At 41.6% G+C, this 24,294-nt stretch overlaps 1 protein-coding gene across 2 annotated transcripts; it reads right to left on the bottom strand.

Annotated features, from left to right (window-relative positions):
* Window positions 1–2,343: 2,343 nt before the first annotated feature.
* LOC114049266 (putative nuclear envelope pore membrane protein POM 121B) lies at window positions 2,344–22,015 on the bottom strand. Of its 2 annotated transcripts, XM_027870503.1 has the most exons (7): window positions 21,333–22,015; window positions 17,568–17,663; window positions 16,469–16,702; window positions 11,195–11,357; window positions 7,388–7,453; window positions 5,865–5,930; window positions 2,344–5,103 (listed from the first exon to the last, which is right to left on the bottom strand). In XM_027870503.1, the coding sequence occupies exons 1-7, from the start codon at window positions 21,960–21,962 to the stop codon at window positions 3,458–3,460; spliced, it is 2,901 nt and encodes a 966-aa protein (XP_027726304.1). In that variant the 5' UTR covers window positions 21,963–22,015; the 3' UTR covers window positions 2,344–3,457. The 2 variants fall into 2 exon arrangements, with proteins under 2 accessions (XP_027726304.1, XP_027726305.1); XM_027870504.1 differs by lacking the exon at window positions 7,388–7,453.
* Between the last annotated feature and the right edge of the window lie 2,279 nt (window positions 22,016–24,294).

Consider the following 24,294-nt stretch of genomic DNA (forward strand, 5'->3'; position numbering starts at 1 on the left):
CCCATCAATTGGAGAATGGTTGAACAAGATGCGATATATGAATGTAATGGAATACTATTGTTCTATAAGAAATGAGCGGGCGGACTTCAGAAAAACCTGGAAAGACTTACACGAACTTATGCTGAGCGAAGTGGGCAGAATCAGGAGAACATTGTACACAGTAACAGCAACATTGTGTGATGATCAACTATGAATGACTTAGCTCTTCTCAGCAATACAATGATCCAAGACAACTACAAAAGACTCGTGATGGAAAATGCTATCTACATCCAGAGAAAGAACATGACTAATGTGGAAATATGTTTAACATGATTGTACATGTATAAACTATATCAGATTGCTTGCTGTCTTGGCGGGGGGAAGCAAGGGATGGAGCAGAAAAATTTGGAACTCAAAATCTTACAAAAGATAGAGCTCTGGCCTTGGAGTCAGGAGGACCTGAGTTCAAATCTGGCCTGAGACACTTGACACTTACTAGCTGTGTGACCCTGGGCAAGTCACTTAACCCCTATCACCTCACCAAAAAGGAAAAAAAATAATAATCTTACAAAAATGAATGTTGAAAACTATCTTTATGTGTAACTGGAAAAAAAATACTATTAAGTACAAAAAAAAAATCTTTCAATAAGATCAAGAGCAATGAAAAGATGGCCATTGTCACCAGTGCTATTTGATATAGTTCTTGAAATGCTGGCCATTACAGGAAAAAAAAAAGACAAAGAAATGGAAGGAATCAGCTCAAGCGAAAAATCACCTCTATTTGCAGATAATAACAGCTTCAATGAAAATGTTAATCAAAAAAATTTACAAGTTCAGAAAATTAGCAGGATACTTAGAAAACCCAGTTTCTCTTTATATTAGTGACAAAACCCAGTAGGATACAGAAAAAGAAATTCCATTCAATATAGTTACAAAATGTATATAAAATCTTAGCACCTCCTCAAAAATTCACATGCAGACTTCTTCATAACAAGAAATAATGATAGCACTTAAATTAGATAACAGACTTAATGTCATATCAAACTAACGACATTAAGATTATTTTATAGAATTAGATAGATAACAAAATTCATCTAAAGGAATAAAAGGTCAAGCATCTCAGAGAAAATAATGCAAAAAAATTTTAAAGGAATGAAGGCCTAGCATTACCAGATCTCAAACTACAGTAAACAGCACAAATCAAAATTAACTGGTACAAGTTAAAAAATTGAGGAATTGATCAATGGACTGGGTCAAAAGACCCAGAAATAATCTTACATAGTATTATCAGAGACTCCCTAACTAGCAAAACTGCTGGGAAAACTGGAAAGTAGTTTGATAGATTAGGTTCAGACCACTATCTTTCACCATGTAACACTAGGGATTCAAAATAGACACATGACCTCAATGTAAAATATCACATCATGAAAAATTTAGAGGAAAATGGAAGGAGGTGCTCTGAATAACTATTGCTAGGGAAAGAATTCTTACCTAAATAAGGGAGGAATGTGATCATATAAGATAAAATCGATGATTTCATAAAGTTGAAAAGCTTTTGCATGAAGAAAATCAATACGTTTGGATAAGAATTATAAAAGAAGTTGTTAATTGGGGAAAAACTCTTTCCTACAAATCTGTCTGATCAAGGTCTGATGTCCAAGATATATAGGGAATTGATATAAATATCAATAAGGATTTTTTAAAGTTACATGATAACTTTATTATACATTTAAATTTAAAATATTTTAGACAAATACAAACTAATAAAAGGAAAAAAAAAAACATTGCTACATGCACAGCAGAACATGAGAGGATTCAAAATACAAAGCAATAAATTTCCACTTCAAGGAAGCCTATATTATAAATACTACACATTGTGTTCAAAGCAGTCGATCTTTTCTTGGCTTCCTTGTAGGTTTTCTTTTGTTCTGTTGTGTACTTTTTACTTTATCTCCTTCCTCCACAAGAAGGCTACAATTAAGCATGGATCTATTTATATATCCACATATACGTACACACACACATATATACATATGCACATATACACATACACATGCATAGACATCCATAGTCAAACACATATATACTCATACACACTCATACACTTAAGACCACACTATGCTTATTTCCACTTGTCCTCTATTTCTCTGAAGATGGGTAACACCTTCCTTTATAAGTCCAAGTCTTTCCACCTTTCTCTAAATCCACCAGTTCATCATTTCCATTCCATCATAGCAATATTCCAACCTTATATTGTCATTTTAAATAGTCTAATACAATATTGAATAATACTGGTGACATACAGTGTAATTTCCCTTTTTTTCCTCTTTTCATTAAATCTATTTCAGCTTTAACTTTGTCTGAGATCATGATTATTGGCCTTGTTCGTTTTTTACATAATATATTCTACTCCTGATCTTTATTTTATATTTGTATCCATCATTTATATAAGATTTCCAGAAAATGCTTTTCATATTCTGGGCTGTAATTACTTATTATTTATTTTCTACCTTCCTATATTGCTCACTATCCTTCTCACCCTATTCCTGTCCCTCAATAAATATTTTTTAAGCATTTGCTATGTTCAGGCACTATGTAAGCCATCTGGGGATACAAGTATATCTATAAATGTACACAGCATAAATATTAGGTCACTTACACTCTTTGGAACTCTGTTTCTTCTGTAAAATAAGGGGGTTAGACCAGATGGATTCTGTAGTCCCTTTCAGCGGCTGAACTTACATCGTTTTTCTTCTGTCTTTTTTCCTATTCCAGTCTACCCTTTAGATTCTCATTCTATTACACTTTCCCCACTTCTTTCATTTCTTTTTTTTTAAAGTACCCTTTAGATTTTCTAAGCAATTAATAAGTGCTATATCTATCTAGTTACCTCCCTATCTGCTCTGAAGGACACCTCACACCTGGACCTAACTCAGGACCCCATCTTCCCCACAGTCTGGCTATCTTATAGTTTCCATTGTGAAATTCACAATATATAATCTGCACATTAAAAGTAATACTACTATATATTTTTAAAAAACTTTGACTCCACATTTACATTTTAAACAAGAGACTTCATGCCTATCCCTGCCAATTAATCTCCCCATATTTTTCTTTTTAAAAATTAATTTTTTAAAAGTTCAGAACTTAACATATTAACTTAGTCAAGCTGACAGACAGACAGACACACAACAAGGTGACAAGTTAGGAAAGGAAGGGAAAGGCTGACGATAGGTACACAAGTTTCTCAAGTTCCAGCAGAACTGTTCAAGTACAAAGGGTTTGTTTCCATCTTGCCACTTCCAGGGCGGCCACCTTCTTGGCAGCTGCTGCTCGAGAAGTGGGGGGTGGGGCTAGAGTAGGCTTGCTGTACAAAAATGGAGACAGGGATGAGGCTCTTCACAGTAGGAGCCAAGGTCGGGGGAGAAGGGGTTGGCAAAGGAAGGAAAGGGTTTTGGGGGGGGTAAGGCAGGATGGGTTATTTCTTTTGGTTATGCTGTTTCTGAGCCTTCAGTTGCTGCCTGGGCCCAGGGGTCTTGGATCCTGCACGAAAGGAAAACAAAGGCGTCGATGACTTGAAAGATGGCCCTGCTCCCGCAAAGCTCTGGGCTGATGTAGTTGGGGTCCCAAAGGAAAGGCCACTGTCCACTGTGCCTGCTCCAGGAGCTGGAGCCTTCTGCTCAAAGGTAGGTGTGGAAGTGCCTCCAAACACAGGCTTTTTCTTGGTGGTGTTGGCCAAACTGAAGGCAAAGGGTGTGCTCTGACTTGGGGCACCCAGGGAGTTCTGGTTCAAGGAACCCCCAGAGGGGGTGGTAGTGTTGGCAGCTCCACTTTGGCTTGCTCTGAAGCTGAATGTTACAGTGCTTGAGCTCCCAAATGTGAAAGGGGCCAGGGTCACACTGCTAAACACAGAGCTGCTGGTGCCGCTGCTGGTGGTCTGCGTGGTGGCCCCGAAGCTGGAGGGGGTGGTCATGCCGAAAGAGAAGACTGAATTGGTGCTGCCAAAGGCTGGCTGTGTGCTGGCAGGGGTGACAAAGGAGGTGGGAGGCTTTGTCATGCCAAAGGCCAGCTGGGGAAGGGCCAGGTTTGGGGCTACTGAGCCCCCAAAGCTTAATGTGCTACTGAAGCTTGTGGTGGTCATCACAGCAGTGGTGGTGGTGGCAGTGGCAGCAGGTTTGTTAAACTGGAACATGAAGCCAGTGGATGGGGTGCAGCTGGCACCAGAGGTAGGAGCAACCCCAAAGAGAAAGGGCTGTGATAGGGAGGGGGTGGTGGTGGTAGTGGTGGTGGGAGGGGCACTGGCCACGGTACTGGCCAAGCTGCTCAGCCCAAAGCTAAAAGTAGGCTTGGAGCCCGAGTCAGTGGTTCCACTGGAGGAGGTAGTGGCAGGCGTGGCAGATGCTGCAGGGGACTGGACGCTGCCGAGGATACTAAAGAGGGGTGCCAGGACAGTTGTGGTAACAGCTGTGGTGGAGGCTACAGAAGAAGGTTGTTTCAGGAAAGGAGAAACTGAGTCCAAGGGCACAGATGTGATTGGGTCCATGCTATCAAAGATGGGTTTAAAGGTTGCAGTGGAGGTGGTGGGGGCTGTGGGAAGGACAGAGCTACAAGACACAGGCGCTCTGGCAGAGGGGACAGCTGGCAAAGAAGCCTCGCTCTCCATTTTAGGGGATGCCCCCAAAATGGCTTTGAACATGGAAGTGGAAGGAGGAGAAACTGAAGCAGCCGCTGAAGTGGGAGCAGTGGAAGTCAGAGGAGGGGTGCTCAGCATTCCAAAGAGACTTGGCTTAGGGGAAGTGGTGAGAAGGGGCTTGACGGAGTTGTCTGACACAGGCGCTGGGGAGGCCTGGCTGGTGGTGGTGCGGAGGAGTGTGGCTAAAGAGGCCAACATGCAGGAAGTTGGGAAGGAGGATGAAGAGGTGGCAGCAGCAGGCGCTGACTCCGAGGGTCCTGTGGCAATGGGTGGGCTGGCTGGCTTCAGTGGGGAAGGCACCTCAGCACTTGCAGCTCCAGCTGGGTCTGTGAGGGCTGCTGGGCTTGGGGAGCTCTGCATCTTCTCCACACTGTCCAGCAGGGGCTTGGCACCGGAAGCCAGAGGAGCAGCTGGTGAGGAGAAAGGAGTCTCTGGGGATGGTCAAGTGAAAGAAAGAGGTTGAGAGGGAGTAGAAAAGAGAATTGCACATGTACTTGCAGATTTCTATTATATAGAGTTCATTTTTCTTTAAAAAAAAAAATCTTTCAGTCACCATGTTTTCTTTCCTTTTCTTTGACCCCACCCCCCACCCTACCTCTTCCCAAATGTTTCTATAGTCTACAGATATCCCCACCGAACTCTCAAATACTTCAAGAGAAAGTGACATTCTTATGTCCTTCCTCCCAGCAATGAGACAGGGATCTGCTAGGAAAGAATCTTGTAAATCTTATCATATGCAGTCACCTCTTGGGTGTTTTTGCCTGTTTTTGTTACAAGGGAGGGTTCAATTTTGAAGGATTGGGGAAAAAAAGGGAAAGGATATTTCCAGAAATTACTGTGATGTAAGAACAAAAGGCAGAAATAAAATGTATCTAAAAGTGAGTATTTTCTTCCCAGAACCCAAACATGAAACCATATGAAACTAAAGTTTAAATAAAAGGTCATTGAAGGACCTGGGTTAGAATAGCCACTCTGCTGCTTACTATCTATGTCCTCGGACAAGTTACTAAATTTCTCTGGCCTTGTTTCCTTGTTTGTATAATTAGAGGGTTGAACTGGATGATTACCCAGTATCTATTGGTCAAGGCAAAATCCTTTTCACTTCCTCAGTGGCTGTCTACTGCATAGAGATGGCAAAAACAAATAAACAAACAAAAACCCAATTGCCTTTTGTTCTTCCATGTTTACTTACTCTCATCTGTAATCCCACTTTTCTCCTGCTGCTGCCTCTGTGGCTTGGGTTCTGGTATGTCGCCTTCTGAGAGATGAAAACAGAATCATGAGCATCTTACTGGTAGCACCTACCAACAGGCTTTTCTTCAGCAAAAAGCATTGCTACGGGCATAACCTTAGGAGGAATTACTTATTGGGCATCTGATAATCTCTATTGGGATATGTTGATCCAAAGAAAGATGAAGGTTTTCCAGAATCATCTATTCCAACAGAGTTTGGGATCAGTACACACAACTGAGCTTCAAACAAACACATCAGCCACTTTGCAAACTCCCCAAGATGAGGCAAAGCCCCACCCCCAACCCCATCTATTCTCAGCCTGCTTTTTCTTAGTCTCATTGAGCAAGATTCTTTCCAGCCCAACCAAACTACCTGTTATCTCCTAGAAACATCCTATCATTTCTTACCTCTGTACTTGTACTCACAACATTTACTATACCTATCATACTCTTCTCCCATGTCTGTGACAACTGAAATCTTGCCCATCCTCTAAGACCCCAAGACAAATGCACCTCCCGCACAAAGCTGGAGCTAGCTCTCTGAGACCCCTTTCAGCTCTAAAATTCTTTTTCTACAAGGCTTCACTGATTTCCTCCAAGAGAGACCTCATCTCTTGGCCTTCTTGGTTCTACCAGTGCCATGACTTCACGCTAGTGCCTTCCCTCTGATGATTCTCTCATATATATCATGATATCTTGCACATATCTGCTTTGTTCCTAGTTGTTTGTGTGTTGGTTTCCATTAAAGTCTGAGCTCCTTGAAAACAGGAACTGTTTTTTGCCTTTCTGTATATACTCAGCACTTAGCACAGTGCCTGGCACACAGCAGATGCTTAATAAATGCTTATTGAGCATGTCTGCACCACTCTTGAGCACTTAACCCAACCTGTTTTATATACCAGTTGTCTGTATTAGACTCTAAGCCACAGAATGATTGTGCCTATACTTGTCTGTCCTTGTAATCCCCCTGAGCATCTAGCATATGCCTTGAATATAAGCAGATGCCTAACAAATGCTTAATAAATTAATTAAGACATACCGGGGGTATGGGGAGAATTTGGATATTTGAAATTAATGGCTGACTTAAACACCTCATTTTGGTCAATACTTTCCAGTGGCCTCTCCACCCAATCAAGTACAATTTCAGGGAGGAAGGTAGTTAGCAGACCAAACTGGAGTTTCTTCTTTTCTGGCCCACACCATCTTTTAGTAGCAAGGCTAATGAGCAAAATGATATGGCTAGGAGGTACTGACAGATCAAACATAGAGAAGTTATGACTTGGATCAAATGTAAAATTCCCTTAAAGTTGATTTAAGTGGCCATAAACTAATCAGTCAACTTCTGCTAGGACATGACTGGGTGGTGGCAAAGACTGCTATATAAAAAAGAAATAACCAAATAATGATGAAAACCACTCAGCTAAATCCAGAAAAGAGATCAGGAGTGGGGCTATCAATCAACCATCAAGCACTTCTTATTCACCTGGCATCAAGGATACAGATACATTAGTGTAACTGTGCTTGGCTTGTTCTCCATGGAGCTGATACTCTATCAAGAGAAAGACAATGCAAACATAAGTAGAAATAAAGTCTATACAATGTAAATAAGTAAAAGATTGAGGAAGAATCAGAGAGTAATAGAAGGTAGTGATTCCTTGCAATTAATCCTGTATAAGATGATAGAGTGGAGCTACCAAAGCTACCAGATGAGATATTTAGTAAGGGTCATAGAAGAAGTGACAAGTAATAGTAATTGTAGTAATAGTAGGTGAATCCCCGATTCGGGGCATGGAGGCAGCTACTTATCAACCTGGTAACAAGAAAAGAGAGGGTGGTTGTCCTCCCTAAACATATACTAAAGACCTACCAGAGAGCCTCCCAAGACTTACCAAAACAGATGACAACTTCTGGAAATTAATGTGGGCACAAATGGTGCCATGGGAAGATGTGTAGCAGAGTGGATAGAGCACTACACCTGGAGTCAAGAGGACCTGAGTTCAAATCTGGCCGCAGATAAATAGTAACTGTGTGACCCTGGACAAGTCACTCACTTAATGCTGTTAGTCTCAGTTTCCTCATCTATGAAATGAGCTGGAGAAGGAAATGCAAGCCACTCCAGTATCTTTGCCAAGAAAACCCCAAATGGGGTCACAGAGTCAGACAGGACTGAAAAATGACCAAACAACCTAGAATCCTCATGAAACTTTACACAAAGATAATACAGAGCTAGGTGGAATCACTAAGATAGTGAATGATAGAATTGGGATTCAAATACATCTGGACTGCCTAGAATATTGGGCTGAATCTGATAAAATGAAATTCAACTCAGATAAATGTAAAGTCCCTACACTTGGATCACAAAATAAATTAACTTTACAATTCAAAATGGGAGAGGCATAGTTAGACAGCAGTTATTTTTTTTCCTGCTTTTTTTTTGGTGAGGCAATTGGGGTTAAGTGACTTGCCCAGGATCACACAGCTAGTAAGTGTCAAATGTCTGAGGCTGGATTTGAACTCAGGTCCTCCTGACTCCAAGGCCAGAGCTCTATCCACTGAGCCACCTAGCTGCCTCAACAGCAGTTATTCTTTAAAATATCTGAGGATTTTAGTGGATCAGAAGCTTAATATGAGTCAGCAGCGGGATTGACGTGGGAGACAAAAAAACCCCCAAAAAACAAAAAACAAAAAAACTAATGTAATCCTGGGCTCCATTAGAAGAATGGTTTCTAGGAATAAGGACATGATAGGGCCACTGTTCAATTCCCTAGTCCTACTTCATCTGGAATACTGTGTTTAGTCCTTGTTGCCGCAGTTTAAGAAGAACATTGGTAAGCTAGAGAGAGTCCAGAGGAGGGGAACCAGAATAATGAAGGGCCTTGAATCCATTTCTTAGGAGGATCAGTTCAGGGTATTGGTAATATTTAGTATGGAGAAGACTCAGGGAGAACATGATAGCTGTCTTCCAGCATCTGAAGAGCTGTCACATGGAGGAAGGATTTGTTGTTTTATTCTTGTTCAGTCGTTTCCATCTCATTTGGAGGGTTTTCTTGGCAAAGATGCTAAAGTGGTTTGTCATTTCCTCCTTCGGTTTATTTTACAGATGAGGAAACTGAGACAAACAGGGTTAAGTGACTTGCCCAGGGTCACATAGCTAGGAAGTGTCTGAGGCCTGATTTGAACTTGGGGAGATGAGTCTTCCTGACTCCAGACTGGGCACTCTAGCCACTGCACCACCTAGTTGGGATTAGACTTACTATATTTGTCCTTAGAGGGAAGCATCAGAAGAAATGGTTGGAAACTGCAAAGAGGCAAATTCAGGTGTGATGGCAAGAGAAACTTCACAATAATTAGAGCTGTCCAAAAGTGGAATGGGCTGCCTTGAGAGCTCATGGGTTGTCCCCTCTTTGGAGGTCTTGAAGTAAAGATTAGCTGACAACTTGTTGGGGATTTTATAGTAGGGTATGGCAAATAAAATTAATAAAGATAGGCTGAGGACCTAGATCTGAGCAAAATCAGTTTATGAACAGTGATGTGTACAACTGTTAATAAAGTGGGTCTGACTGGCAACCTCAGTGAGAAGGAGGGGAACCTCTTTATGATGCACAACAAAGAAAGGGTTTTGATAGGCATGGAGAAAAAGTGAGGTTGTAGGGTTGAGGCAGGAACATCACAATTGGCTAAATTGAGAAAGGTGGGCTGGCATTCACATGAGGCTAATCACCGCTCCTCTCTGACAACTAAGGAATGTTCACTATTCAATGGGACCCATTTGCATCTTGAAATCTTTGCTAGGGGATCAAAACTACCAGATTTGCAGTCTCCTTGGAAAAGGGAAAAACTCCCCTAATTGCACAAGGACATCCAAAGACTGAAGACATATCTTTTCAGGATGGTGCCAAGTTAACTTGTGGGGCATGACTATAACAAACAGATGTCATGGAAGTATCCTAGGGGCTACCAGTATGAGAGAAAACAACTTTTCTTTTAATTATAACTTTAACTCAAACTACAACTCAAGGACATAGAAAGGTAACTTCAGGCAGATATAGATCCAATTACAATATAAAATCTATATATTATAGAATCAAAGTGGTATTAATTTTAATTTTCATCAGAGGATTTTTTTAATGTATGGGTTAGTGTAGACAGCCACCAGGGGTACCCCAGCTCAAAAATTCTGTGATTCTTTAAAATACAAGGTAATTGAGGAGAGAGGAAGGGGAATGTTAATTAAGAAGGGACTAATGCAGAAGGTGTAGAAGATATTTCAACTGAGCTTTGAAGGAAGACTGGGATTCTAGGAGTTGGAGATGAGGAGAGAATATATTCCAGACATGGGGGACAGTCTATGCAAAGAGAGTTGAGAGTTTGGAGAAGGCCAGTTCTTCATGCAGAGCATGAGAAAGGGAACAACGTGTAATAAAGGTAGAAAAGTAGAGTGGAACCTGGCTGTTGGCTTTAAATAGCATGCACAGACAACGGAAGAGATAAGGGTTTTGAAAAGGTATCAACTCTCATTTCCTTCCTCAACTTGTCCAATATGGAGAGGACATTTCACTTTTCCTAAACTACTCACCATAACCCCCAACTACCACCACCCTACCATCCAGAATAGAATTTTTGTCCCAAATATAAAGACTATTAATTCTGCGGCTACTAAGGAATGATGACAGGGATAGATCAGAGAAATTTTGGAAGATCCATATAAACTGATGCAGAGTGAAGAGGGCAGAACTAAGAGAACAATTTTTATAATAACAACATTAATATAAAAAAAACTTAGGGACTCTGATCAATGCAATAATCAATCATGGTTCCAGAAGACTGATAAGGAAGCATGTTACCTACTTGCTGACAGAAAAATAAGGGACTGAGAATGAAGTGTAAGACATAACATTTTCAGACATAGTCAATGTGAGAATTTGATTTGTTTGACCACGTATCAATGTCACCAGGACTTTTCTTTTTTTATCCCCAATAAGGATTAGAAAGAAGAAGAAGGGAATAGGGATAGGGTGCCAAAAGAAAAAAAAAAGAAAAAAAGAGTCATTTAGTATTTTTTTTCAATGCAGAGAAGAAAACAGAAGGAAGGCCAGAGAAAGCCACAGATAAGCAAGACAGTTTTGAAAGTTACATAGCAAATTTATTATATATTTAAAAAGAAAAATAAGTTATATAAAATAAAAGTTTGCAGTTAAATGGATAAATATTTTTCTGTCCTATTATGAATATGGAAATCTCAGCTGAATTTGGTGTTTAAGATCAAAATAATTTTTTTAAAGGTAATTACCTGAGATAGTTGCTTCCTCTGTTTTCTTCTCTTGAAGGAAGTTTATTGTATTTTTTAAAGCCTCTTTAAGGGAGACGGCTTTTTGAAAAACGCTGTGGATCATCTCTAGGTTTAATTCATTCTTTGGTACATTCACAGCCTTGGTGACAAGATTCGAGGCTTTCTAAAACAAGGCAGGTGGTTAGCCCAGGAAAAATACACAAGGTTAAGCTTCAGAGAATCACAAAAGGGACTTTGATTAAGGATCACCTAGCCCAGCCCCCTCACTGAACATTTCTGGACCTGTTTTCCCTTCCGAAAATGAGGGGTATGCACCGAAACTTCTCAAAGGCTCCCTTCAAGTCATGCAATTTTGCAGCCTAGAAGTCATGTTTGTTGCATGCCTCTCCTTGCTCCCTGCCCTATTTGCAAAAGATTGCTGCACCTAGCCCTCCACAATCTCTCACGTGCAACCTCTCTCCTCCTCCACAGCCACATCACTTCAGTCCTTCAACACTTCTTAGCAGGACTTTTATAATGGCTTCCTAATAGGTTGCTTCGCTTTCAATCATTCCTCTCTCCAAACCACCCTTCATAATACTCTTCCAGTGGTATAGGCCTGACCATATTACTTCCCTGCTCAAAACCCTTCAGTGGCTACCTATTGCTTATAAACTCCCTAACCTGCCTTTGAAAGTCCTAAATAATCTGGCTCCAACCTACTTTTCCAGACTTATCTCAAACTATTCTCCTTCATTAATAACTCTTTGTGTTCAAGTATAGCTGTTCCTGACCTTGACATTTCATCTCCTGCCTCCTCCATGTTTTTATGAATGACTAGCTCTCATGCTTGGCATGGACTCCCTCCCAAGATTCCACCTACAGGAAAATGTTTAAAGCAACCCTTCTTCATTATAGCAGGAACAAAGTGGATATTCAGTAGTTGGGGCATGAGTAAAATGTCATGTATGAATGAAATGGAACTATGAATGAGCTGTATGAAATGACCAATGCTTAAAGAGAAGCCCAATGAAATAAGCAGGACCATGTAAAGGAAGGGGAGGGCACTTTGTAAGATTCCAAAAGGCAGATCAAAGTAGCGATCAAAAATGACCTCTGAGGGCTGTGGGTGAAGTATGAGTCTCATCTTTCCTCCAGGAGTTACTGGACCAGAGGTGTGCAATACAGGAAGCATATTCTGATCTGGCCATTGTATTTTGCGCAATATTCTGATCTGTTACAGGGGAGGCTGTCAGTGGGAAGTGACATGGATGTAAAAGAACAGCAATAAAATATATTTCTTTTAAATGCACTCCCTCTTCCACTCTCCTCTCAGCATCCTTGACTTCCTTCAAGGCTCAGCTCAGTTGCCATGAAAGCTTCCCTGATCCCTCCATTGTCAGTCTAGTCTCCTTCCTCAGATAACCTCCAATTACACTCATTTTTTAATATATATCTTCCTCCCCCCATGCAATAGACTACCAACTCACTGAGAGCAAGCATTGTCATCTTGGTAGCCATAACCCCGACCAAATGTTTCTTGAATTGAATTTGACCAAGGATGTTGAAGCTCAGAGAAAAAAGCAAGTTGCCCAGTATCCCAGAGGTCATCCTTTCAGGTCCAGGTGACTTTGCTGTATCACAGGTGACACCTTGAACCTGAGCCAGGGGGATAAGGACAGGGACTGAGCCTGGGATTTCACAGGTATAGAGAACTCCTGCTTAAAGAAAATCTTCCACCGATACAGATCAGCACCTGCTTTGCAACTTATAGGCTTAGAGTCGCCTAGAGCCCTGAGAGGTTGACTGACTCACCCAAAGTCACATAACCAGGATGAGTTGGGGGGGGCAGAACCTGAATCCAGATCTTCCTGGCTTTGGGGTCAGCTCTCTTTCCATTGTACCACACTATCTCTCACATAATCAAACCCTCATGCACATGCATGACCTTGGCCACAAAGGGAAAGCAGGTGAAACTGCACCACTTTGGGAGACCTTCCACTTCTCCCAACTCCTAGAAAAACAACTGAAAGGAAAGATTTGGCTGAGAGTAGGCAGGGAGTTTGCTAGGGTGTGGGGAGTACAGAACCAAGTTCCATGCTAGGGAAGTGTGGGGCCTGGGACAAATCAGTCTGTGGATCTCCCTCCCCATAATGACAAGGTAGAGGGGCATGTGTGTGCAGGTGGAAGGACACTCATTTGCTGCTCCTGAGTAAAGTCCTAACACTGAGCCAGATGGGAAGGATGGTAGATGAGAATGAGGACAAACCAGGAAGATACTGAAAAGAGGGAAGAGTCCTCCAGCCACGTCATCTTCATGCAGATTTTCCCACACGTCTCCTCATAGCTCTCATTTCTGACTATCCAATAATATTCCAAATCAAAGGATTTGGACACAGATATATAATACCAAAAGCCTTTCTCCCCAATAGACCAGTGGTCAAAGGCTAGAAAGTTTTTAAAAGAAAAATTGCAGACTCTAAGTAACTACTTGACGATATGCTCCAAATCACTAAATAGTAAGAAGAATTCAAGTTAAAACAACTATGAGGCTCCATCTCACATCAAACAAATTGGAGAAAATGATTAAAAAAAACAAGACTCAGTACTGGAGGGGCTGTGGGAAGACAAGCATACTAACATGCTGTTGGTGGAGTGGTGAGAGCTTTTTGAAACTATGCCAGAAAGGTGACTGAACTATCCAAATCCTTTGACCCAGAGACCTTTGGGTAATGAGCCCAAGGAATTCAAAATCAGAAACAAAAGGCCAACATATACAAAACATTCATGGCAGCCTTTTCTCTAGTGGCAAAGAACTGAAAGCAAAAGTAAGGACTCATTGTTTGGAGAAAGGCTATACGAATGCAATGGAACAGTGATGTCCAGTAAGAAATGATAAGTGTGAATCAAGAGCACACAGAAAGTTTTGTATGACCTGATGATGAATGAAAGGAATAAAATCAGGAGCAACACATGCACATATCTACAACAATGCAAATGGAAGGAAAATTAAAAGGAAGTAGAACTCTAAGTAACTGAAAAATAATAATAATATATTATAATAGCTAGCATTTAGATACTGCTTTAAGGGTTGCAATGGGCTTTCAAAACATTATCTGATTTTATCCTCACAACAATCCTGAGGTAGGTACCATTACAATTACCATTTTACAGGTGAGGAAACTGAGACAGTGGTTAAGTGAATTGCCCAAAGTCACACAGCAAGGAAGTATCTGAAGCTGTATTTGAACTCAGGGCTTCCTGATTCTATGTCCAGAGTTCTATCTACTGTACCACCTGGTCAGGTAGAAGAGATAATATACTTATCTCCTCCGAGTAGAGTGAGAGGCAGAACACCACTAGGATAGAATGTTCTATGCATTAGCAGGGCCAGTCACTGTATTGAGTATGATTGTGTGTCATTTTTCAGTCATGTCTGATGCTTCATAACCCCACTTTGGGTTTTCTTGGCAAAGATACTGGAGTGGTTTGCCATTTCCTTCTCCAGCTTGTTTTACAGGTGACAAAACTGAGGCAAACAGGGTTAAGTGGCTTGCCCAGGGTCACACAGCTAGTAAGTGTCTTAGGCAAGATTTGAACTCAGGAAGATGAGTCTCCTGATTCCTAGAGGAATCATACAGATGAGGAACTGACACAGCTAGTGTCCGACGCCAGATTTGAATGCAGGAAGATGAGTGTTCATGGCTTAGTGCTTTATCCACTGAGCCACCTAGCTGACCTCATAGACAATCATAGACTTACAGATTTAGAGCAGAGGTTCCCAAATTTATTTGGCCTACAACCCCTTTTCAAAGAAAAAATTACTCGGTGCCCCCCTGGAAATCTACTTTCTTTAACCATTCAATGGTTTTTTGAAATTTGTGTCATTTCAAAAAAAAAAAAAATGAAATTTTTTTAAAATGATGCACCTTAAATTTAATAATTTATTGTAAATTTGTGGGATTTTCCTGTATTGAAATTTTGATGACAAACTATAACCATTTAGTATGGTATTGTAAACAAGTCCCTATGTGCACATATTCCTGCCATTGCATGCTGGACTTCTCCACAATGCACCACACACTCATCTGCCAACACTTGCTTGTTAAGACCTATCAGCAGACTTGACCACTGATTGGTTATAACTTGTATTTTGTGTGTTTATTAGGAAAGTAATGTAATCACTAAGACTTTAACTCTGTTACACAACAGATGAAACGAGTATGAATGGTTTTTCAAAATATTCTTCTCTTCGTTCCTTATGCTTCCACTGCCCCCTTATTTTTATTAAATGCCCTTCAATTGCACCCAAGGCTATCACTACCCCCTGGATCATTCTAGCACCCCCCAGGGGGTGGTATCACCCACTTTGGGAACCTATGATTTAGAGTTGAAGGGACCTCAGAGACCATCTAGTCCAACCCTATCACTCTACAGATAAGGAAACTGAGGCCCAAAGAAGTTATGTAACTTGTCCCAAATCAGAGAGGTGAGCTCAGGCCATCCTTGAACCCAGGCCATCCTCCTGCTTCACTCATCTTTCCACTACGCAACACTACCAAGATAGTAGGTGTCTCAATTTAAAAACATAAATAAATAAGAGCTGCATCTTTCAAACAGGGTTAAGTGACTTGCCCAGGGTCACAAAGCTAGTAAGTGTCTGGTGCCAGATTTGAATTCAGGAAGATGAGTCTTCCTGATTCCACACCTAGAATCTATGCACTATGGCACTTCCTAGCTGCTCCTAATAGATCCATTTACTAACTGGTTTTTCTTTGTCACAAAGGAGGGTTTACTCTGGAGAAATGGAGGGGGTATTGAAATGATAATGGCATAAACATAAGATGCATCAGTAAAACTTTTTTTTGAAAGGCAGGTTCAGTGTTCTCATATACCTTTAGCACCCTATAATGGCTAGGGAGGCAGTGAGGTACAACAAGGAAACAGACATTTAATGCCAGGCACTATGATTGGGAATACAAATACAAGAAAAAAGACAGTTCCTACCCTAGAGGAGTTTACATTACAATGGGAAAAGACAACACATATAAGAAAATGTCCAGAGAGCTGGCCTTCCCCTGATACATACTTCTCAGTGTAACTCTCTGCAGCTTAATTATTAATTTAATTAATTAAATACTACATTGTGTATTTCCACATTGGGAGTTCCCTGCTCTGATGAAATTACAGATCCAGAACAACAACAGTGACACTCCTGAAAGGGGGGAATCAGGGGAAATGGTTGGCTGTTTCCATTCAATACAGCCCTTGTGAATTGACTCAATGAGGACTCACCTCCAAAAAGGCAATCTCATCACTTTTTGTGAGCAAAAGTTCAATCTCTTCTTTCATAGACTCAATTTCCCCCTTTTTCTTGAGCAGGACCTGATGCATATGGTCATATTTGTCCAAAACTCTCTTTTCTTCCTCTTTCAGCTTCCTCAGAGAACTCTTCTCCTCTGATTCGATGAGGGCTTTCATTTCTTCATATTCATGTTTCAACAAGTCCATCTTTCTAGCTGCTGTATCCTAAGGGATCCGAAGAAAGATTTTAATTTGGAGTGGCTTTAAATAAGATGGGACAGTCCCAGTGCTTTTACAGAGCTTTTTCCCTATCCCATCACCGTCATTTCACCGGAGGAGTGCTAGATAACCTAACATAAGCAAAGGGCTACATCTGCCCTCTGATTGCAAATGGAATCTAGGTCCCTCTAATCCTGGATGTGAACCTTTCGGCAAGCCCCCCAATTTGTCAACATCTCTACTTAGCAGTCAGAGGGGGAACTGGGTCCAAGGTTACCTTTTAAATCAGTGATTGAAATGATTGCCTATATGACATGTAACTAGGATTTCCAAGCTCAACTTTGATTCTTAGCTCTCAAGGAAGGTTAGAATGACTTGTAAGACCTAGAGAAGCATAGAATCTTTAGGTTCAAAAGGACCTTAGATGTCATCAAATCCAACCTTCCCCACTCTACAACAATCTCCAAAAATTGGTCTTTGGGACTTTGTTGGAACACACCCAGGGATGGGAAACTTAATGCTTCACAAAGCAACCAGTTGCATTGAGAGATGACTTTAATTGGTGCAAAGTTCTTATTAGTGGACTGGAATGACAGGGAGCTGAATTATGCCTCTTCTAATCACTAGTTCTGCCCTCCCCTTGTAAACAGAATCAATCTAATCCATCTTCCCCATGGGAGACCTCCAAATATTTGAAAATCTTAATCTTCAAATTAGTCAGAAGGTTTCAGGCATGGGTCTCTCTAATTCTAGAAGGGTGCTGCTGGGCAGGTCTTCAATTTGTCAATATCTCCATTAAAATGGGACAGCTGGGAGTCAGGGAGATAAGTCATCTAAGCCTGGATGACTGGTAAAGGTGTTGACTATTTACCTGGACTGCACGTTGTTTCAACTTTACATCTCTCAAGGCACTTGAAGCCATATTGATATGATCATATATGATTGTCAGCTTCTGCTTCATCTTGGACTGCAATTAAAAACAAGAGTGAGAGAAATTCAAGTGATTGACTGGCAGTGGCCCTCAGCCCAAAATCCATGATGCTCCCAGAAGCTGCCAGGTCCCCATGCTATATCCCAAACACTCTACATTTGTAAAGAACTAATTTTCCATGCCAATCCTCTTTTTCTGTTCTTCTACTTATATAGAAATGACCATTTTAGTTGTTTTTTTCTAAATTCAAAATACAAAATTAATAATTTTTAAAAACCAGCAAAAAATTAATTTTAAAAAGAATTCATCTCTCATTTTAAGTGACTCATTTTCATCTCCCAAACAATCTTGTGATATAGGTATGGATTACCTCTCTCATTTTATGTATGAAGAAACATACTCAGAATTCCTAACTTGCTGTAAGACCTTGGACAGGTCATTTCAATTTTCTGGGTCTCAGTAGTCTCTCTTGCACAATGGGGAAATTTAGATTTAATTAGACCTAATAAGGTGTTTTTAACTTAGAGTCTGTGAACTTATTCTTTTAATAGTCTAGTAACTATATTTCTCTATAATTGGTTTCTTTAATGATCCTATCTATTATATTTTATCTTATACATTAAAAAACATTATTCTGAGAAGGGGTACATAGGCTTATACATGGGCTATATACAACAAAAGGTTAAGATTCTTCCAACTCCAAGATATCTAGGGTTACTTTCAGCTCTCACATTCTTACTGGTCAAGGTACATTCTTACTGGTCAAGGTACAAGGTCACATAGCAAGTTCATGGAAAACCTGATTTCAAACTCAGATTGTGGACATAGAAATGGGGATGGGAGAAGAGGTCAGTCTTTTGACAATAAGGTTGCATATGACCTCTTAGGTGCCCAGGAAATAACTTCATTTCCTCTGTTTGATTGGCAATGTCAACCCCCTTAACTCAGTCCAGAATCCAGAGCCAGACCTTAAAGCCAAATTTGACATGATAACAGCAGGGAGATGAAGTTACTCTGAAAGCACAGGTCACTGAGAAGTGTCCTGTTTAAAGCCCCAATTATAGGAGGTGCCCTATTAGATTAAAAAAAAAAAAACCTGTCTCTTGGGTAAAGCCCCAGCCCCAAAGAGGAAATCACAGAACCACAGAGCTAGAAGGGAACTCAGAGGCCATGTGGTCAGGGACTTGAGAAGACAGAATGTTGGACACAGAGGTGGTCTGCTACTAACTTGCTCTGTTACCTTGGACACATCACAGTTAGAATATTAGAGCTGGAAGCAACTTTAGAGAACATCGAATCTCCTTTATTTTACAGATTACTTTTTTTGTCTGTGTTTTCTTTGGCAGCATGACCTACATATGTCTAATCTACATCAAATAGCCTGCCTTCTCAAGGAGAGGGGAAGGAAGAAAGGAAGGGAGAGAATTTGGAATTCAAAATTTTTAAACGCAATGACTTTTTGCAGTGGCAAAGAATTGGAAATTGAGGGGATGCCCATCAATTGGGAAATGGCTGAACAAGTTGTGGTATATGGTATAATGGAATGTTACTGTGTTGTAAGACATGATGAGCAGGCTGATTTCAGAAAAACCTGTTAAGACTTGTATGAATTGATGCAAAGTGAATTGAGCAGAACCAGGAGAACACTGTACACAGTAATAGCAATACTGTACAATGATCAGCTATGAATGAGTTGGTTATTTTCAGCAATACAATGATCCAAGACAATTCCAAAGGACTCGTGATGAAAAATGTTATTCACCTGCAGAGAAAGAACTGATTGATTCTAAATGCAGATGCAAGCATACTATTTTTCACTTTTCTGTATTTTTTGTGTTTTTTTTTTCCCCTTTGGGTCTGTGTCTTCTTTCACAACATGACTAATACAGTAATATGTTTTGCAGGACTGAACATGTATAACCTACATCAAATTGCTTACCAACTCAGGGAAGAGGGAGGTGAGGAAGGAAGAGAGAAAATTAGGAACTCAATTTAAAAAAAAACAACAAATGTTAAAAACTATCTTTACGTATAACTGGGAGAAAAATAAAATATTATTTTTTTAAAATGCAGTCACCAAAAATCTCCTCAAAACCCCAAGAAGATTCAGATTAAGGAAAAAGGAATGTGTGTGGAGGAACCAATTTTCATCACTAAAAAGAAAAAGGTATGCTTTGCATGATTTCACAAGTATAATGAGTATTGTTGCATGCCTTCTCAATGGGTTTCAAAGAGGCTGGAAGGAGGAAGAGATTTTAGAACTAAAAATTTTAAAAATGAATGTGAAAAGAGTAAAATATTTTTGAAAAGAAAAAAGGGAGAGAAGATGGTGACGAGTTCATAATTCTCAAAGAATGTTTACAAAAATGCCTTGGGCTTCAAAGACCTAATCATCCTTCAACTCAAGAATTTATTAGATCCCTACTACTATATATATCCTAGGAGGTTCACATACAAAGAAAAACAACAAAAAAAGAGTTCCTGCTGTCAAGGAGCATATATTTTTACCGGAAGATACAACAGATAATGTAAAAAAAAAGAGAGAGAGAGAGAAACTTTAAGGCATTTTTTGGCCCGGTAGAAAGAGAAAAGAGACACAGAGAGACAGAGAGATAGAGGAAGAGACAGAGAGACAGAAACAAAGTGTGAGACAGAGAGGTAGAAACAGAAAGACAGAGAGACTGACAGTAGGACTGGTGGACCCTGTATTTCTGATCATAGGATTTAGAGCTGGAAGGAGCCTTAGAGATCACCTAAGCTAACCCCCTCATTTTACAAGTGAGAAAATTGAAAGCAACAGGAGAAAGAGCTTTGGCTTCGAAGTAAGAGGTTCTGGGTTCAAATCCCTCCTCAAACATTTACTACTTGTGTCACCCTGGTCAAGTACTTTGACCTCAGTTCCTGATCTGCTAAGATCTATGACCCTCTCATCCCAGCTTCATGATTTTAGGGCAGTCACTTCAATCAGGGTCTCAAGGAAACTGAAAGAAGACCTTTTCGTCATTCCCCCATCATACGTTTTAAAATAATTTTGGGGCCTTCGATTTCCCAGATTTCCCGAGTTTAGCAATACTGCCTCATAGATAGGGAGGGACCTCGGGATCCACCCAGCACCTCTCTGAGAGAATTCTGGAGAAGGAATCTCCCTCGATCAAAGCAAAACAGCATGAACTCTGTAATTTATAAGTTACCTGGGGCAGTGAGGGGGTTAAGAGACTTGCCCAGGGTCATACGGCCACTATATAGGAGGCAGGGCTTGAACCCCAAAGAACTACTCTGCAAGCAAGCCCTCTCGCTTTGACTGTCGCTTTTCCTCCTAACAAGTCTGGGTACGGGACAGGATTACTTCGCATCTTTCTACAGACCAAGAAATTAACAGGCTCACATAGAAAAGGGACCCAAACACCTTTGCCCAGCCTGGCGTCTACAGAGAATAGGTGCCCCGAGATTCTTGAGCCTCTCTCGCCCACATTCACAAGCCCCCTAACCTGTTTCTTGGCTCAACTACAGGGTCTTCCCCTTGAAAGTCCGAAACTCCAGGGAAGAGAAACTAATCCTGGCATGGGGAAATTGAAGCTAAGCCGGGCATTGCTACCAGCTTCCCGCAAGGGCCTGAAGCTGGAGCCCGGGGTCAGGCTTCCACGGAGCCGCTACTCAGCCCAGGACCTCCCCCGCCGTGCCTGTCCCCCCTCCCCCTCTGCCCACCTTCAGCTCGGTCCTGGCCACGTCCAGGGCCACCGGGGAGCAGGTCTTGTGCCCCACCAGGCAGATGCAGCAGATGCTGACGCCGTGCTGAGAGCAGAAGAACTCCCGCAAGCGGCCGTGCTCAGGGCACTTGCGACGGGCCAGGTCCCCGACGGGCGATTGCAGCTCGTGGCCGTGGAACGTGGGGTTGTCCAGATGCGGACGCAGGTGCTCCTGGCAGAAGGACGCCATGCAGGTGAAGCACGTCTTGGCCGCAGGAGTCTGTAAGCAGTAGTCACAGGCCACGATCCCAACCGCCTCATCCTTCTCCTGATCCCCCTTCCTCGACTGCGGGTCCAAGGGCTCGCCATCTTGGGACGCACTGTGGGACTGCCCCAAATCCCAGCGGTTCTTAACTTGCTGCAGCTGCCCCACCACTGCGCACAGCACCGTGTTCTTCTTCAGCTGTGGCCTCTTCTGGAAGCGTGCTCGGCACTGGGGGCAGTAGAATTGGAAGCTCTGGCCGGTCCACGTCTTGTCCAGGCAGGGCGAGCAAAAGTTGTGGCCGCACGGGGTAGTCACGGGCTGCTGGAAGATCTCCAGGCAGATGGAGCAGGTCAGCTCATCGGCCAGGGGCTGCAGCTCGGCCATCGAGATCCTCTCCAGACGCCTTCAAGGAAGAAAACAGTTTCAGGATGGCTCCAGAGGAGAGGGAAAGGAAACGAGCTGGGGGGGGGGGGAACCCGAGAGTTAGGGGAAATCACGGGGGGGGGGCGGGGGGAGAAGAGGTGGAATGGACTCTGCCTTTTATACACAAGTAGGCCAGAAAGAGTTTTATTTCATTTAACATTCTATATCCAAGCCAACAAATATTTATTAAACACCTACTATGTGCCAGACGATATTCTATGAAAAACGATTATTAATTACCTATGTCTTGGTTATGTAGAGCTCCTCCCTCCCCCCTCCCCCCAATAAAAAAGTACTGACTTTAAGTCCAGTTTTAACTGGTGCGTCACTGATAATGAGATTGAACTGACTCTCTTCTTCCTGGTCTGCTCCTCCCAAGCTGGCAAGTAATTTAATCTAAAATGGGGAAGCCCCATGGTGTTTTACTCTAGTTTAGGTGGAGATAGATTCTTTTGTCCAGATAGCCCAAGGTTGGGAGTGGTCTGGTATGGCTAGGAGTTTTCTGATATAGAGATATTTCAATCTGGGTGAAATAATGATTGAGTGACATCAGTCCCTGTTGAAAAGGTATATAAACCCTGCACCTTAACCTCAAAGAGCAGGTTCCAAACTGGCTCCCAAGCATGGATGCATGCATGCATCTGGCTTTGAGAGAAATAAACATTGATACAAACTAATTCCGTTTGCTTTTCTTAGACTGAACTCTGAAGGTTGACATACTAAACACTAGGGATACAGAAAAGCAAAAATAAAAATAAAAACTCACAAAATCAATAATCCATGTCCTTGAAGAGAGTACATTCTAATGCAAACTATATGTGCATATGTACATGTACACACTGTATAGAAATATATACATATATATGTATGTGTATACATATATTTTTACATGCGTATATGTATATATCTAATTGTAAAGAGAAATCGCTAATATTAAGGGGGAGTGGTAAAGGCTTCTTGCAGAAGGTAGGACTTGAATTTAAGGAAGACAAGAAGATGGAATGAGGAGAGAAAATATTCCAGGCATGGAGGGAGAACCAATGAAAATGCAGAGTCCAAAGATGGAGCATCTCCTGCAAGGGGCATCCAGGAGGCTTGTGTCACTAGATTGAACAGTACTCTGAGGGGAGTAAATGTCAGGAGACTGGAGAAACAGATGGGGCCACATTATGAAGGACTTTAAGCCATTTGTACCTTGGAGAGAGAGCTGTGTAAATTGGCATAGCCTCTGACACATCTGTCGACCACAAGACAACATGACGTAGAATTTATAGGAATCTTGAATAAGGAGAAGATCACAATATGTTAAAACACAGTTTGGGGTTAACTTTCCAGAATAGTCACTACTCAGTTCCTTCTTGGATCATTCCTTTCAAGGAAAAAGGTTACTTCCTGCTTCCTCCCCCTCTCCCTCCTAGCCTCCATTAATACTTTAATCATGAATGGAAAAGGGGGCACTGCCCTTAGGAGTAGGCTATTCACTTCAGGCCAGTGGTGATGCTAGGTTCTTATCTCAACCTGGGTTAAATTTAGCTCTCACTCTTAATCCAGTTCTCTAGGAAAGACCTTAACCTTTGTTCTATGCACTTTCTTAAAGGGAAAAGTCTGGAAGAGTCTTAGGCTGGAGAAATATTATTTCTTAATATTTCCCTTGAACTAAAGAGGGAGGCTTTTAATATGCTTTCATAGGCTGGAGGAAGAGCCATTGGGACAACATCTCCCCAGCATACAATACCAACCCGAAGGGCAGAGACCCATCTACCCGGTGGGAGACTAAGGAAGAGAAGAGATGGCCTCACTCAGTTGTTCTGTCAGTTGCTTCAAAGTGGAGTCTGGACACCCCGACCAATCCCTGACAGTCTTTTCACCCTGGGCCAGCAGAGCCTTTCCTACTCTTGTAATCTTTTGTCATCCCCAGCCTCCTCCCCAATTACTCAGGTTACTCCTGTGATTTAGAGCTGGAGGTGTACTTAGAATAAACCATCTCATCCAGATTCCTCATTTTACCAAGAGGAATCTTTGTGCCAGAGGGGTGAAGCCATTCATTCAATGGCATATAGGTTGTGTGTGGCAAATTCAGGATTAAAAGTTCCCTGACTCCAGATCCAGAACTCTTCACCGTGTAATTCAGACTTCTCCTTGCATCTAGTACTGCTGGTTTTGTTTCTAGGTAGCCCATTCAAACTGGGAAAGGGGATCTTTGCTTCAAGTCATTTTTCATCCTTTTCTTATGTCCTTTCCTAGGCATATGGATGCAGAAATCTATCCAAGAAAGGACATCTTCCCTGCCCTG

The sequence above is a fragment of the Vombatus ursinus genome, unplaced genomic scaffold (assembly GCF_900497805.2).
Source record: "Vombatus ursinus unplaced genomic scaffold, bare-nosed wombat genome assembly UNPS02014797.1, whole genome shotgun sequence".
Lineage (NCBI taxonomy): Eukaryota > Metazoa > Chordata > Mammalia > Diprotodontia > Vombatidae > Vombatus > Vombatus ursinus.

What these genes read in the sequence shown, in the direction of transcription:
- LOC114049266 (XM_027870503.1), bottom strand. Translation starts at nt 21,962, where the DNA reads ATGGCCGAGCTGCAGCCCCTGGCCGATGAGCTGACCTGCTCCATCTGC. An exon ending in TGGCCAGGACCGAGCTGAAG is followed by an intron (nt 17,664 to 21,332) that starts GTGGGCAGAGGG and finishes TTTTAATTGCAG; the next exon opens with TCCAAGATGAAGCAGAAGCT. An exon ending in AAGTGGGATTACAGATGAGA is followed by an intron (nt 5,104 to 5,864) that starts GTAAGTAAACAT and finishes GACCATCCCCAG; the next exon opens with AGACTCCTTTCTCCTCACCA.